Source organism: Mus musculus, chromosome 12 (assembly GCF_000001635.26).
Source record: "Mus musculus strain C57BL/6J chromosome 12, GRCm38.p6 C57BL/6J".
Lineage (NCBI taxonomy): Eukaryota > Metazoa > Chordata > Mammalia > Rodentia > Muridae > Mus > Mus musculus.
This window is the reverse complement of record NC_000078.6, coordinates 103,191,395-103,208,368: the sequence shown is the minus strand read 5'-3', so window position 1 is coordinate 103,208,368 and position 16,974 is coordinate 103,191,395. Positions and strand designations below refer to the sequence as shown.

Genomic DNA, 16,974 nt, shown 5'->3' with positions numbered 1-16,974 from the left:
TGAGGGTAGCTTCTGAGGCTGTCTGTGAGGGGTTGTCTTGATTGCATTCATTGACACATGACTCAAGTCAAAGCTGTCCTAATCGTGAGCAGGACCACTACCCTTCGCCAGGGATTTTGGGTAAGGTGCTGAGTGCAGGCTGAGCGCTGATGTGCATCCCAGCTGCCATTCCGCTGTACATGCACACCACTTATTCTCCAAAGTTCCGGCTGCTGTAGCCTCCCCCGCAGTGATGGACTGTGCAGTGAACTGTGAGCTAAAAGAAGCCTTTGCCCCTTTAAGTTGCTTCCGTCTGAGTATTTTTAACATGGCAGCAGGAAGCAAACCTAAGAGGGCCACTTTAATTCATTCCTGCCTCGCATAGCTGGCTCTCTCAGGCTACCCACTAGTATGTGCTGACTCAGCTCCACCAAGCCTCAGTTTCCCCACTGCTAACAGGGAGTAAATGAGCCAGGGCACCACAGTATGTGGTTGTGTGTCGTGAAGTCTACGAGCCCCCCAGGGAGGCTTACTGATTTCCTCTGCCCCCTTAAATGCCCACCCACCGGGTGCATCTGACAAGCCACATCTACCTGCTTCCTTTCCGGGTTCCTGTGAATCCTCATCTGTTGATCTTTCTTCCCATCCTCGAGCTCACCACACATATGACTGATGTCCTCGTGGCACCTCTGCTTTTCATTGGCTTCTTCTACTCTTCCCAGAACTCCCCAGGGCAGAGACCACCTCTGTCCTGGTCACTGCCTAGAGTCCTCCCTCCTACACTGCTCTAAGAAATTCCTTGAGGCGGAAAGCTGAGGGTCACTGTCCATCATAACCACCACCACCACCACCACCATCATCATCATCATCACCATTATCACAGTCAGAGTCACTGTCATTTTAAATTGATAGAAAAAGTAATAGGCCTCATTGTGGCATTTTCATACATTTGTACCATTACACGCTGATCTTGTTCACCCACTTCTCCCCACCCTTCACTCTTTCCATTCCCGTCCTGCCCCTGCTGAATCTCCCCTTCTGCTTTGAGGTTACATGGTTTCTCTGTCCTCTCCTTTCCCCACTCCTCCTGTATGACAGATCTTCCTCCCCTCTCATGTTCTTCTTTCTACTTTCACAGACTACACTCGTGCATGGGCACAACACACACACACACACACACACACACACACACACACTTAAATCTTAATTGTACATCTAAGGGAAAACCGTGTTCATCTTTCTGAATCTGGTTAGTTTCATTTAATAATCTCTGGTTTCATCCTTGGTTTGTTGGTTTGTTTGTTCTGTTTCATTTTGTTTTCAGATATAAAGGCTTCATCTTTCTTTACAGCTGAAGTAAGTCCCATTGGATGGACCATGCTTTCTTTATCTGTTCATCTGCTGATAGACACCTAGGTTAGTCCCATGTCTTGGCTAATGAACATGGATGGATAAGCCAGTCCGTGGCAGGAATTAGATTCCTTCGGACGTGGACCCAGTGATGCAGTAGAGCTGTGTGTTGTTTCTAGTGTTAGGTTTCTGCGAGGCAGCTACTCTCAGTCCCCTTAGGTCTGCCCCCCTTTGCATCCCCACCTCCAGGATCCAGACCCCTCCTCCCCTTACCCATTCAGACAGGTTCGAGAAGGAATCTCAGAGTTGTTTTAATTTGCATTTCCTTGATGGCTCAGGATGTTGGACACCAGGGACTTATTGACCACTTCCATTTCTTTCAGGAACTTTCTATTTAGCTCATTGGCCCACTTATTGATTGGGTGGCTTGTCAAATTTTTTTTCAGCTCTTTATATAATCTGGATAATCCCATCTGATGTGTGGACGGCAAAGACTTTTAGCAGGTCATCTCTTCACTCTGACGATGGTTTGCTTTGCTGTGCAAACGATTCTTAGTGGTGTATGATCACTATGGGTGGTTCTTAAGTTTATTTCCTGGGCTCTGAGTCTTTTTCAGAAACTCCTGGCCTGTGCCTACATCTTGATACATTTTTTTTAATGGCTTCAGAGCTCCAGGTCTTAAGCTAAGCTCTCTGTGGGCCACTGTCTTGTTGCTCATTGTTTCGTATATTTGGAACTTTCTGGATATTTCAGGAGAGTCAGCAAAACACACTCCCATACCCTGTGTTGCCTTGAAGGAGAACTCTGAAAGCTTTTAACCATGGTGTCCAGGGCCTAGTCCAGGTTGGGAATTCCCAGCCGTTTCATGAGGCATAGGCTGACTAGAAAGAACAAGACTCTCTTGGCACAGCAGACTTGAGCCTGGGCCCTTCCCCAGTGCCCCTGTGGCTACCTGACCATCATCTGCACTAGGTCAGAATTGCTGACTGATAGGTCAACTTCTCTGGGGCTCAGGAAAGGGTGACATGACTCCTGAGGTGACAGCTCCTGCCTTTCTGTCATGTTTAAAGGGAATGACAGAAAACAGCAGCTCTTTCCTGAGCCTTGGCGTTCCCCTGCCTGGCCACCTGCCTGTCACCTAGGATTGCCATCTCAAAGTGCAGGTTGCCCTTTCCTTGGCTACTGGCTGGCAGTCTATGCATGCTGTCTCTTCTTCTGGAGATTGCTGGTTCCTCATTGCAAGAGGATCAGGTCTTAGTCAGCTTCATAATCATCCCGAGGCAGCTGGCGCCAGGTCTGGCCAAGGACAGCTTGTGTCTGATTCATCTCTGTGTCCCCCCCCCCGCCCCCCAGCGCTTAGCAGTAAACACTGAGCATGCTCAGTTCGTGTCCAAGGGAATGCATGCACGCACACATGAATGAGCACTAGGAGGAGGCTACCTCTAATTATGAGCCTCCAGCCTGCCCACCTGGTAATCGTCTTTGCAGGGGTACTGAGGAAAACTGAGGCAGTGACAGAGCTAGTATGAAGAAGCTCCAACAGCTTCAGGGCCCCTCTCCAGTCCTCACATAAGTTGCTTCAATGTTCAATCTCTGTCCTGAAGTGACAACACCCGGGCTTCCTCTAGCCCCGGCATTCTCTAGTCAACTCAAGCAAGGACAAATGCGAATGCCATCTTCGAATCTATCTTTGGCTTTGTGAACAAAATCTGTGACTTGTGCTTCAACTAGGTCTCTGGAAAGGACTCCTCTTCACGATGGGCTGTCTCCTTCTGCATGTGCAGTGCTCATCTGCACCTACTGGGTCCCACTGGTCTCAGACAGAAGGGCACACAACCAGAGCTAGCTGCTTCTAGTAGCAATGCTTTGAAAAAGGACCGTCAAAAGAAAATCCCCACCTTAAGTGTAAGGAAATTTGGCTCTGCCAAATTCCAGACCGAGGCTTAAAACCTGGCTTGTGGACGGAATCTCTAAGGAGGGCTTTGCTGGCACCTTTGAGGGACAATTCTAACTTAGGTGCATCTAGCTCATTGTGACCATCCCTAGCTGATGAGATCATTTGTTGTAGTGACCCAAAAGAACACCTTCCCCTTTCTGTGCTCTGGGACACTAGGCCGAGGTGTAGCCACACACTGAAACTACACACAGGAAGACGGCAGCTGTAACATGCTGGGTGGATGCCCCCCAAAGAGGTCAGCACCTGGGACAGAGTCACAGAAGAGCTTCCTCATCCATGAAAAGAAGGGGCAGTCCTTTGCAGGTGCTGGAACAGTATAGACACTGCAGCCGTGGGCAGGGAGCTAAGCTCCATCAGTTTACCCCGAGAAGACTCTGCCAAGTCAAGGATGCTCTCAAAGGTGGAGATTTGAAGTTTGATTTTTTTTTCTCTATCAACCAAATCATTGACTGAGCTCATGAATGAGAACATGAGCATCCTGCTGGCTCTTCAGCATCCTTCAGAGTCCACAGGGACTTAGTACCTAAGACCAGCTCCAGCCAGCTGACAGCAGCCTGGTCCTTGCCTCAGTGTATCACCCAGAGTGGTTCGACTCAGGACCTGTGAGGAGCTGAGGTCCATGCTGGGGACAGTACATTTGTTAATGGGCAGCCCCGACCGATCCCCTGGAAGTCATAGAATGTCTTCCTGGATCTTCCTTCTCTCTAGTCTGCTTGTTCTTGGTTCTGCCTGGGAGGGTACCAGAGTGGGAACATCTGGGAAAGACATCTAGGTGTTTGCTTATGATATTAATCACACACATCACACATACACACATAAACACACACCCATAGGGCCATATTAAAATGTGTTTACTCAAGAAGCACATGAAACACCTCTGTATATACAAAAGACTCCCTCACAGACACTTGTTGAAGCTTCTCTTACAGACCAAAAATCTGCAAACAGCCTAAGAGTCCATCAGCAGGTAAATGGACAAACAGTTGTCACACACACACACACACACACACACACACACACACACACACACAACTCATCCACAAAAAAAGGGGAAACTACTGAACTGTATAACTACCTTGGTAAATCCCAACGTTGCTAAATAAATAAAGCAGATGTAAGAACAAACAAACAAACAAACAGACACAAGCTAGAATGCCTTTCATGTGATCTGATTTACATGAGTGCCAGGAGCAAATAAATCTTATCTATTATTTTAGCCATCGTTAGGATGGCTGTCCCAGGTTAGGGGTTGTTGAGGAAGAGACTCAAGGGTATTTTGAAAGTCTTAGGAACCATGAGTGTGGCTTCTACTGGTGTAGACATCTGTTAAAGCTGTCGGAAGGTCTGTTAACAGGCAGGATTCCCCCTGGACACATCCCTGGGTTCACGGGCATCTTTCACTGGCTCTGTACATGCTGTGGCCTCCTTCAGGATGCCTAGTACAGAGCTGGAGATACAGCTGTGATTCTTGTGCAGCCTATCTGTCTGTCTGTCCGTCTGTGTGGTCTGCCCACTCCTCTCTTCCCTCACCTTCCCTCTGCCTCCTCACCCTCAGTCCTTTTGTTAATACCCAGGCCTCTGGGACAGAGATGGGCTCTCTCTTTGTTTTACTGGGGGTCATGGGAGAAATAAGCAGTCTCTTGAGACCTGTTCTCCAGGTGAGCATCAACACTACCAGACCAACCAGGGAATGGGCTTACCCTAAGACTCCTCATGGGTAGTGTGAGGACAGGAAGTCCTTGTGGAATTAGCTGTCATGTTACATGGTTATGGATATGTGTTCTGGGCCCCTTCCATGCAGACTGTGACGGTGGCATCACCTGGGCCAAATCCAGGCATGAAGAGCAATTGCCTCTCAAAGAAACTCAGTTCAGAAGCACATGGAGGGGCCAGCCTCCCTCCTTTCTCTTCCTAAGTCCCCTGCGAGCCTGCCACCCCACCCCCAACCACAGAGGCACCGGATTTAATGCCTTGGCCGAGAGAATGAGATGTTCTGTTATTTTTCATGGGAAATTAAGCCCGACCCTGCTGTCAGTTAGCTCAGGCCTGGGAGGATGGAGGCCTGCTTAGCCAGGCGCTCAACCCCTGCTCTGAGCTTGCCAAGGCGGGGTGGAGGCACTGAGTGGGGGAGGGGCTGGCTGGGGGCCAAGCATGATGTCACCTGCTGAGGTGGGGGGTAGGGAAGGCAGGAAAGGTCAGAGGGCCTTCCTTGGGGTGATGGATAGCTGTGAGTGCCACTCCCTCACCAGTACCACAGAGATCCACCTCTCACTCAGAGACACTCGGATGCTGGTCTCTTTCAGCTCCCAACTCTACCTCCTGCCCTGCAGAGGACAGCTGGTGGTCTGGTCTGGTGATCATTGTCGCTGTGGTCTGTGCCTCCCTGGTGTTTCTGACTGTCCTGGTCATCATTTGCTACAAAGCCATAAAGAGGTGAGTGTCCAGCCACCGTGCCACTGGAGCCCAGCGGGGCTGGGAAGTCTTCAGCTGCCAGGTCACTTTGGTAAATGATAAAGATTGCTATCCAGTTAAGGAGTGGGGCGGATGAGCAGGGGACCCTCTCTGTCCCTAACCCGTTTAATGCTTGTCATGAATTTGCTGTAACAGCTACAGCGGTTTCTCTTTGTTCTCGTACCTTTACTATTTCAGAGCCGATCACAGACATACCTTCCCAAGGGTTAGGATGTTTGATTCTGTAAGATCTACATCTGTTTCAGCAAACACAAGAGCCATGCAGAAAACACCGCCAAGCTCCCAAGGGCAGCAGTCATTAATAATATTTCTGAGAAATACGATTAGGGAATGTTTTCCTTCTCTAATCCCTGAGCTCCAAAAGTTATTTCTCATTATTGCTAGAATAATTGTTAGCATCTCAGATATTTAATTTTCTCTCCTGAGTCCACACGCCTGCGTAATTATATCACTTTAACAGTTCAAAACCAAGAAGAATGACAAAAGAAATCTTAGAATGAGGGTGTGCTAGGACCCGCAGGCCTCAAGCCCTGCACCGGGGCAGGAGAGGGAGGGCTCGAGCCAAGCCACTGCACAAACCTGGGCACCCACATCCCCCCCCACCCCCGTGGGGAGAAGGGGAGTTACTGCTAGAGCTCAGGTCACAAGATGACCTCCGCAAACAATAGACCCCCGGAAATTTCAGGCTACGCTGTGGGTTCTTCTCTCTGTCCTGTGTCCTTAGTTTGTCTCCCAACCTTTTCCCCAGTGCTCCTGAAATTTTCAGATTAGGAAACTGAGTCCCCAAGGAGCTAGGAAGCTGCTATCCTATCAGAATCTGAGTCCGGGACTGTGTGGTACCAAAGTCCATCTCTCATCATGTTGGGGTGCTCAGCCAACGTTGACGATGGATGAGCCTCTGCACCCCTGTCTGCCCTTCCTGGGGAGTGAGGAGGTGGGGATGTGGGGATTTGATGTCTGTGTCCTGCTGAGGTCAGAAGGTCAGGCAGACAGACAGACAGACAGGCTCAGAGGCCCTGAGACCCAGTAACTCTGGGCACAGACCTGGCTTTGGACACCGAAGTGGATGGAGTCTTCCCCTACTAAAGTACTTTGTGACTACCCACTATGTGCAGCCTCCATTAACAGAGACATGGAGTGTTTATAAATGATAAAGATTATTTAGCCATACACTACTCACCTGACCCCAGGCAGGAGGGCTAATGGTCCCTAGGCCTAGGGACAACTGCCTGCTGCGGGTACTCAGAGGGGTCATGGTGAATCCCAATTCCAGTCGACAGTATTGAGCCTTTAGGGCTTTGGGAATTGGAGCTTGGGCGGGTCATTGTGTACCTTGGGGTGGTAGTGCAGATGCCACCATTGACTGAGTCAAGGAGGTGCCTGGACCTATCAAGGTCACTGTTCAATATGGTCACATTTGTCTATTCCTTCTGTCCCAGAGGGCTGCAGGCTATCTAGTCACACACAAAGCTTTTGGGCTCAGACCTTGTCCTATTCAACCCTATCTTCCCCTATTTGTCATCTTGTCAGTCTAGTTCCCTCCCCAAACTGTAGGTTCAGTAGATAAATTTGAGACAGGATCTCATGATGTAGCCCAGGCTGGCCTCAAGCTAACCCTCTATTCCACTGCCTCAGCCTCCAGTGGGCACAGGGAGCCCAGACTAGGAAAGTCTTCTGGAAACCCAGGACAAGGGTTTTCTGGGGTGCCAAGGTCACCTTGGGAACCAGTCCCAAGAGCAGGGGTCTGTGTGTGCCTGTCACCAGAGTAAACTAGGTAGAGGCTATTTCCAAGGACTTACATGTTTGTTTCGTAGCTCTGTATTCTGCTGTCTGAAGCCTCAGACAAGCAGATACCCAGACCCTCAGTGGGTCAGGTGCCATGTGGGCAACCTCTGTCCACAGCCCCTCCCACAAATGATATTCACACCTCACGACCATGTGGTATCTCAGGGGTTTACAGAGCACTCAGAGAACCTGAGATATCCCCGAAGTTCCCTGTCCAGAGCTCCGTGTGTGGCTGGCAGTGTGTTCTCCAGCATCAGTCCTGGGAAGGGTTCTGTCTCATATAGATCCATGACTGCAGAGCTCGGCAGAGAAGAGTCACAGCCTGGAAGGCGCCTCCCCCTGCCTGCCCCGCCCTCTGCTGCTCCCAGGCCCAATCCAGAGGGTTGATGTGGATGATGTGAGGGTGTCCACAGGTCACATCCATGGCTCACCTTCACCTGGGTGTGGAGGGAGAGCTGCTCTTGCACCATCTGATTTTCCCAGTGACACCTTGGTATCTGGGGAAAGCTTTTTTCTAGCTTTGAACTCAAGATTGGGGAAGTCTGTGCTCTGTAGAGGAGGCTCCTTCTGGGCTTCTGTGATGTGTGATGTGTGTGTGTGTGTGTGTGTGTGTGTGTGTGTGTGTGATGAATGTATCTTTTCCCCAAATTGTAGGCTTCTCATAGCTAAACTTCAACTCTCCCCCCACCCCACCCCCTCAACACAACAGCAGCTTGGGTGCCAGCAGAACCCTAGAGTCCAGGCCCGGTGTAGGCAGTTCCTGCAAAGGCCCTTTGGGGCTCTGTGGCTGGAGCCCTATGCATGGTGGGTCAGGACAGAAGGTCTCCAAACGGCAAGTCCACTGTCCCCCATCCTTCTGCCAGAAGCCAGGACACATGGAGACACTCACTCCTCTTTCTTTTGGTTTTAGGAACCAGGCCATTTAAAAAAAGCTTTCTGTGGCCTCTGCCTTGCTTGGTGGGACCAGCCCAGATTGGCCCGCAGATTGGAGGATCGGAAAGAATCCTAGCAATGTCTGCTAGGTCTTCCAGAGTCTCAGAAGGTGCATGCTAAGTAGGAAGTCTAGGCAGACTGGAGGACGGTATGATGGCCGCTGCTGGCCAATCAATCAGCTCCTGTGATTCCTCTCTGACAGGAGTGCTGAGAGCTAACCGCTACTTACAGAGCACTTACTGTATAGTAGACACTCACCCACCTGATGTGCACTAATGTGTTTAATCCTCCCAACAAACTTATGAAAGGGACACTGCTGCACCCATTTTATAGAAAAGGAAGCTGAGGCTCAGAGAGGTTGCATAGGTTGCCTGACTTCACACAGGTAGAGAGTGGTGGAAAGCTGAGGTTCTAGTAGCTGTGGCCTCTGCCCCTTAAAGTGGCTAGTGTCACCCGTGAGTGCTGTGTTTGGTGAGAGAATGGAGTCACAGAGCTATCTTCTGCTTTGGAGACAATTCAGCTCTCACTGGCACCAGTGAATCCCAGGAGGCTTTGCGAACAGCTATGACCAAAGCAGAACAGAGGAAGTCTTGGCTCTGGTGCCAGGAGGTGAGCAGGCCAAACCTACATTCCCATGAGAGCCTTTTAGGCCACCATCACCATGAGCTGGCATCTGGACACTTCTGTGCCCTGTGATTGAAGCTGGGTGAGACAGACTTTTTGGAAGGCTCAGTAAGACTTTGAGGGATCTCTGAAAGGAGGTGCAGGGAGGCTTCTCCAAGGAGCCAGACACAAGAGCCTGTTCTTAGGAGAAGGCCTGCTGGGGATGGTGACCTACGGGGCAGTCCAGGTCCCACTGCAACGCAGCTGGAAGCCCTGGCAAGTCAAAGTTTTCACTCAGCCTCAGTTTCCCCCATGAAATGACTCTTAATTACAGTCTAGCTTCTTCGGGGGGTGAGGGGGCTGAAGAGGAACAAGGATCTCTAACCAGGAGGACTCTGTTCAAAGCATGACACACCGGGGGAGAACAGGTGGATTAGATCTTGCCTTTTCTAAAAGCCGCAGTGGCTAGGCTCGGCCAACTAGAGTGAATTCTTCTGTCAAAAACTTCTGATACAAGAAAGAGGGGACCGTGAATAAATGTGACCCTCGTGTGTCATGTGAGATGTCCTGATATCTCATGACTCTACTAACCATCTCCCTGCCTCCCTGCTTTGCTAAGATTCTGCAAGCAGAGTCCACTCTGAGGTCTCTGAACCAGTCACAAAATACCATTTCTGCCCATTCTGTCTTTGGGAAGGCTCTGAGGATGCTCAAGGAGGCAGACACAATTGATCCCTGAGTTTTTGAAGGTAATTGTAAATGTCTAGTTTAGATAATACCTAGTAAGAATCACTCATCCCAGGTGCCTCTGGGGACACAGGAGGTCTATTGGAGCCATCTCCACCTAAGAGGCAGCAATATAGTGGTATGAAACAGATTGTACAGCGCAGCCCAGGATTGTGTAGATACTCAGGGTAGAGACCACCTGAATGACTCAGAGAAGGAACAAGGGCTTCAGCCAGGCCAGGAAGTAGCACTGTCATGTCACACCCTCAGCAGGGGGCTTAGACCCTTTTCAGGACCTCTCTCCTAGCCTTCCTGATCCCTTGTACTCAGAAGAGGACCAGATCTTGGGTTCAGCGGCCTCTGAGATGAGCTTTCGATGGTCGGATGAAACGATACAGATTCACTGGCGTGTACTAGCTCAGCTTGGGAATTCGTCATCATTACCCCTGCCCTAACCGTCACCACAGTCACAGTCACCACCACTGTCAGTCCAACCATGACCACAGCTATTAAATCCCACCCTCACCCCCAGCCCCCCACCATCATTACTACCACAACTACTATACTATCATCCCCCTATCTACCAGCACCACCAGCACCTCCACCACCTCCCCTACCATCACCACCTTTTCCACGTTATCACCACTACCATAACTTCCTTCAACATCATTATCACACTAACCATCCGCATCATCCCATCCACCACCACCATCGCCTCCTCCACCATCACTAACCCCTTCTCCACCATGATTATCACCATAACCATCAACAGCAGCATCATGGGTATCATCATCACCACCGCCAGCCTAGCCGGCGTAACTAACCTCCATGGCCCCCACCACTCACTCACTCACTCCATGTGCCATGATTCTGATTGCACAGAAGCAAGATACAAACTCCGATTACTAATGCTGCTCCTTGGGAACCAACTGTTCTGAAAGGGATCAATCAGAGCTCGATCACACTAGGCTGACCACACATTTTGGGTTATCCAGAACACTTCCATTCAGACTGTTGTCTCCTTCTCTTTCCCTTCTTAGCATGCCCTGGCCTGTATGCTAAATTATATGGTCACCCTAGTTAAGAGTCTTTGTAGCTTCTGATTGACCCCACAGACGTGCTAACCTGGACTCTGGCCCAGAGGTTACACTGTCACGGATGCTCAGAACTGACGATGATGTCCTTGTCCCCCCACTCCTGACCCTTTCTAGGAAACCACTGAGAAAGGATGAGAATGGCACCAGTGTCGCTGAGTACCCCATGAGCTCCTCACAGAGCCACAAAGGGGTGGATGTGAACGCTGCAGTGGTGTGAACCTGCAGGCCCTGGGACCCACTGGCCAGAAGGGCACCGTGGTGACACTGGTGGACATGGATGGCAGGTGGACATGAGCTGACCGTGGGCCTGTCCAGGACTTCGTGCTTCGCGGGCTTCGAGCCTCCTGAAAGAGAAAGCATCCTCTTCCCAGGCTAGCCCTGGTCACCCCCGAGGGGTGCAACACCGACACCAGGCTTGAGCCAGGCTCCCCTGCATGTGGCCCCTGAGCAGCACCACCACCCAGGGATCTCCATACTCTCCTTGTCTCGCATTGGGCGCACTGACTGTCACCAGTTGCTACTGAAAGCATGTATTCCAATGAAAGCAGAGGGTCTGTCTGTCTGTCTGTCTGTCTGTCTGCCTGGGGCAGAGAGATACCCACTTTAGCCAGAAGAAAGGTGATCCAGGGACTGCTCCCGTTCTGAAAGTTTCCCTCTCCTGCAGGAAACCCACCTGCTCCTCTGTGGACATTCTTACAAAAGCCATCACACAGCCATGAGACAAATGTCCCCTTCCAAAGGTGCTTCCCACACATCTGCCCATCACTGTATCTGCCATGGTCTTCCGCCTCCACTGCCTGTGTCACCCTCCTTTGCCCACCCACAGCCTAGCCTGTGACTCCTTACTGCATGCCTGCCTCGGGGAGCAGTGAGCTCAGCCTACATAGTCCCCAGGGAGTGAACTCAGTGTCTCCCAGATGCCCAGGCAGAGGGTGTCTGAAGGAAGTCAGAGGTTCCCTTTGCCCACGCCGACATCCCGCCCCTGGCTCTTCAGCAAGCATCAGTGTGAGCCAGACTCTGCCTCACTGGACAGAGATCACAACTTGTGCCAAATCCGTAAGGGCACTCGGTGCCAGGCTGATGCTGGTCCAGTGCTCTGTGACCCACTTACCCCTCCCCCCCCAACGGTCCCCTGAAACCTAAATTTGGTACTCAGAAAGTTCCCCAAAAAAGGTGGCCTTCTGGGTGTCCCTGAAGTGGCTTTCTCTGTGGGCCAGAACTCTTAGGGTACCAGAGCCTCCTGAGTGTGAGCAGAAGAGAAAGTGGATAAGAATCATCTAGCCCTGATGACCTCCCACCCACAGGCTCGTTTCCCTGGAGGCCACCCACACAGTGAGGCACATCCCTTGACCCTTGTGATTTTTGTATCCCTTGTCCCCCTCCCCTCACCAGCCACATGTACTAGCCTAGAAGGAAGCAAGCCTACTGGAGAGAAACAACCCCACATTATAGAGATGTTGCTGGGTACATTAGCCTCCTCTTCAACCACCAGAGATCTCTGGTGGGTGTTTGTGCTACGTGAGAAAATGGCAGGCACGAAAATCAGTCCTGTGTGGCTGGGTGCCCTGAAGCTGACACTGCTCTCTGCTCCCGAGAGTCACAAGGTACAGGCTAAGGGATGGTCCAGGGCATGGCACGCCTCCTGTAAGTGACATTTGCCCTCTTTTGTTTGAGGACATGGCTTTGGGTTAGTTTTGAATTTCCCCTTCATAGCCTTGTGCTCCGACACAAGGTTGCCGAGATCCTTCACTGGGGCTGCCCGCACCTCACCCAGGGGAACATGGGGCTGTCCTCTTTGGATGTGATTCCAATTGATGAAGAAGGTGGATCAGGGACAGGCAAGACAAGGGTGAGAAGCCTGTTGGGCTCCATCCTACTGCCTTGTCTCTCACCCCTGCACCACCTTGATCTAAACTGAGACAAGGGACAGTCTCCTGGTGTCTGGGCCCACAGCAGACACAGGGCATATAGGAGGCCTGGCCCTAGTTGTAAACATACACACCTTGGAGTCTCACAGGAGAGAGTAACACCCTCCCACTCCCACCACCAGATATCAAGACTCAGGAGCAAGGAAGAGACAGCCCAGGCTGGAGGGGGGCTCCCTACTATGGGGCCTGAGGGCTGGGCAGAGCCTGAGATCTCCATGTACCTAAGTCTAGACCTTGGCTTAAAGCTAGGAAGCACACAGTGTGTGTGTATGTATGTGTGCTACTAACCCACAGGGACCTTGGCTGAGGTTGCACTGTGCTTGTCTAGTGTACATGTAAATTCTCTTTAGTGGGCTTGCGTTACCCCACCCCACAGTTAGGGGAAACCAAGGGAAGGACTAGGTTTTAGAAGGGTTCCCCTGAGAACAGCCTCTCAAGCCCGAGCTGCCCACTTAGAGGGTACATCTCACGGCACAGTAGAAGGCACTAGTTTTTAAGCCCACATGCTATAATGTACATAAAATCAATGGCGGCCAAGAGCATGAACCTAGACCTTCATTTCAAAGGGCCCTGCGTCAGCTCCAAGACCTGTTCTCAGTGCAGCCTTAATGCAGGGGTCAGAAGCAATGCCCGTGTCCACGCGTTTCCTCCGATGTTTCTCACCGTGGTGAAGTTGTGTCAGAACTCAGCAGCATGGAGGACCTCCCAGTTACCAGGTGTTTCTTCAAGGCTTCTAGAGGACATTTTGGATGAAAGAACAGTAGATGTAAAAAAAAAAGGCATATTATATATAGTTAAATATATTTAAAGAGATATCTATACAAATATATATATATATAAATACTATACTCTGATCTGTACAAATATGACCTAAACAGTCCAGGCAGTGTGTGACCTGCAATGCATGAATGTAAATACCGTGAACTCTGCCTTCTTAGCAGTGCTTGTGTATGGGAGGCGACCGTGCCACAGGCACTCTGGGCCTTGGTGGGCAGGTACACGTGTCAAGACTCAGCAGCCCCTTCTTTACACGGAAGGAGGCATCGAGATTTTTTTTTTACTGTCAATAAAAATATACTTATAAAGATGGCTGTCACTGTTGTCTGTAATGGGTGACTGACCCTTCTTCTCGTGGACGAGAAGAAGCAGGCACGGTGCTGTGAACCCAGGGCAGCTGGGCACTTTGAAGGTGCTACTGATTTATCCTGAAGTCACAGGCATCCTTTTTTATTTGTTTTGGTTTTTGAAGATTTTTTTTTCATTTTTGTGTGCATGAATGTTTTGTCTACATATATACACATATATGTATATATATATATATGTATATGTTGTATGTGTATATGTACCATGTGTGTGCCTGGTGCCCTTGGAGGCCTGAAGCAGGTATCAGATCCCCTGGAACTGGGGTTATAATTGGCTGTGTGCCACCTGATGTGGGTGCTGAGACCAGACCTGAGTCCTCTCTATGAGCAGCGTGCTGTTAATGAAGCACCCATGGACTGGTATTCTAAGCCCAGTCCTGTCCCTCATCCTCTTACCAACCGCCTCCGTCTAAACCGAGGCTAGAGCCACAAGCTTTCCCATTTTGCCTGGGTGGAACTAGTTCAGACCCAGGACTCCCATGGCCCACCCTGAGGTTCCAGGAGAATGTTCTGGCCTTGCTGTGAGTATCCAGACATTGAGGATCTTCTGGTCATACTAGAGGAGGAGTGGGGTTGGGTCCATGGCCACCATCCTAGGACATCCATGCAGCCTGGACATCAGCTCTCGACTTCCCTGGCCTAAAATGTGCTCCAACAGAGGGGCCTCAGGAAGAGCAGGTCTACTCCAGACTGTCCTGAGCCTGAAGGAACCAGAGCAGAAGCCACTGAGACCTGTGCAAAAATCCAGACCCTACCAGGAAAACTTCCCCAGGCTTCTGTCTTTCTGTGGACCAGTGGGGTCCCTGCACTTGTGCTGGAAGAGAGCTTGGGAGAGAGAATGCCATCCTCATCTTTAGGGTAAAAAGATGGATCAGAGGACAGACTCTGATGGCCAAGGTCACACAGAGACCGGCCAACAGGATGGAGCTGGAACCTTCAACACTGGCCTCTGCTAAGGACTGAAGGGACCCCAGCATAGACTGTCTCCCCATAATCGAGGTACAACTGTTTTTCCCTACTTCCTTCAGGTCCCCAATCTCTCAGTGCCTTCAGTGAAGGGGAAGAGACAAAAGAGCCCTCCATATGCTGAAATAGGGTGGGTGTCTCCCAGCTGGCCCCCTGCCGAGAAGGTTGTCACCTCAGGACAGGGACATGGGCAAGAATCTGTATTCTAGGCTCCAGAGAAATGAGAGGAGTTGCGGAGATCCCTGCTGAGCTGGAAATGGTTTTCTCAGCCCTTTCCCAGTCGCGATGGGGTCTGATGAGCTGCCAGCTAGGGGAATTCTCTTTCAAGCAGCAGGACTAGAAGGACCATCATTACAGTTACTGTCAATAGAGCTGTCAATAGAAGCACCCATACCGCTCAGGATTTTGACCTTGATGTTGCTGAGGATGGAACACCTTGAGCCTCCGACACACTCTGGTCCACCCCTGCCAGGGTTCCGCAGCGGCAAGCCTGGGACCAGACGCGGACAGGACTAAGAGCAGCCAGCCCATGTGTAAGGCTCTGTCCATCTGTGCCCCCAAATAAGGCCCTAAGGGCAGACTTGGCGAGTGAAGAGGGGGCAGGCTATCAACACAGAGCAGTGGCACCGGACCCCTCCTAGGTGTCACAGCCCCCGCCAGCTCTCCTCGCTGAGGTCTTCGTTGCTAGTTTCAGCTCCAGTGACCAACACGATGCACCACTCTGACCAGTCTGATAGCCACATGTCTGCCACCGGCAGGCAATGCTACACAGTGGCACCCTGCCACTGTGGTACCTGGCCAGGCAGCTGGAGAAGAGGCAGAAAACCACTCTTGGGCCCATTTGATCAGGCCACTCTTTCTCTTTGCTTTCCTAAAGTGCGGTACTCAAAAGTGCCATGAGGTACCTGGAAGTCAGTCCTGTATCAGCTAGTTATGGCCTTGCTATAGGCCACACACCCACCTGGTGTCTTGCCACATGCCCATCCGAATATCGGCTTGGAGGGCATCTGACAATGAGTCACCTGCAGTCGTGTGTCCATCCCACCACAGTCAGACCCAACCCCCTCTCTCCCGTATTAGGGTGGGGCACTGGCCAAGACCTGTCCTCTGAGCACTTCTGGGATCTTCTGAACACAACATCCACTTCCTTCTTTCTTTATGCCCCCTCATCCCCCCAAAATGTCTCTACCTTCCAGAAGCCATGCTGAACACAGACCCAGCTTTCCCCACCTGAGGTCCCAGCTGGAAACCTCCGAGGTCCTTGGCTACTGAAATATGCCTCAACTTTTCATGCTGCCCTGCAAACCAACATCCACCCTCCTGGCTCCTCCCTTCTAGCCACTCATTCCACTCCAGGTCCTCTCTCCATCTGACTGTAACTTTTCCTTGATCTGCCGTCTGACCACCTGCCTTTTGTCCAGTCCATCCCTTGGCTGCTGCACCTCCTTCACTAGCCTTGGTCTTCAGTCTTGCTGCCCTGGGCCCTACTACCCCACCCCACCACCACCCATAGCTGGATATCTGCGTGTCTCTGATGCACACCACTCCAACTCCTTGACCGGCCCTTGTCATCCTTGATTCTTATTTGGCTTGCCTTTCTTTGTCATCTAATCTGCCACCTGAGTCCCGTCCATAGGCTGCCTCCTTCCTGTGCCACAGAGCACCCATGAACCTTGCACAGATCTCTATAGTCCAGTGCAGCTCTTACTTTCTGTGCTCCCCCATGGATGTGACCCCTCCCATTACCCCCCCTTGAGATTCTTGATGCCCCCCTGCCCCATACCCATGCTGTGTCCTGGGGGTATAGCAGGGAACTGGCATCCTTTAGGAGCAAGCGGGTGGTGGCAACAGTTCTGCAACGTGCACATAGCAGGTGATGAACGAGCATATGGAGGCAAGGGACACCCAGGGTCGGCTTTCCAGCACTTCTATCCCTTGCCTTGAACCCTCCCCTTAGGCCTAGGAGACACCCCTCTTTTACAGGGGGTAAACTAAGTTTTGGAAATATTAAGGGTCCGTCAGGGCTGCAGGGAGA

General features: G+C 51.1%; 1 protein-coding gene across 5 annotated transcripts in view; it reads left to right on the top strand.

The window, feature by feature from the left end:
* Positions 1–13,916, top strand: part of Prima1 (proline rich membrane anchor 1) — a 48,267-nt gene extending 34,351 nt beyond the window's left edge. For 2 of the 5 annotated variants that reach the window (XM_006515507.4, XM_006515506.2), the window contains exons 4-5: positions 5,591–5,720; positions 11,018–13,916. In XM_006515507.4, coding sequence (XP_006515570.1) covers positions 5,591–5,720; positions 11,018–11,120 — 233 coding nt within the window. In that variant the 3' untranslated portion in view covers positions 11,121–13,916. Of the gene's footprint in view, positions 1–5,590; positions 5,721–8,454; positions 8,626–11,017 lie in introns of all 5 variants that reach the window. The other 3 variants (XR_381482.2, XR_381481.1, NM_133364.2) reach the window with 3 other exon arrangements.
* Positions 13,917–16,974: the final 3,058 nt, after the last annotated feature.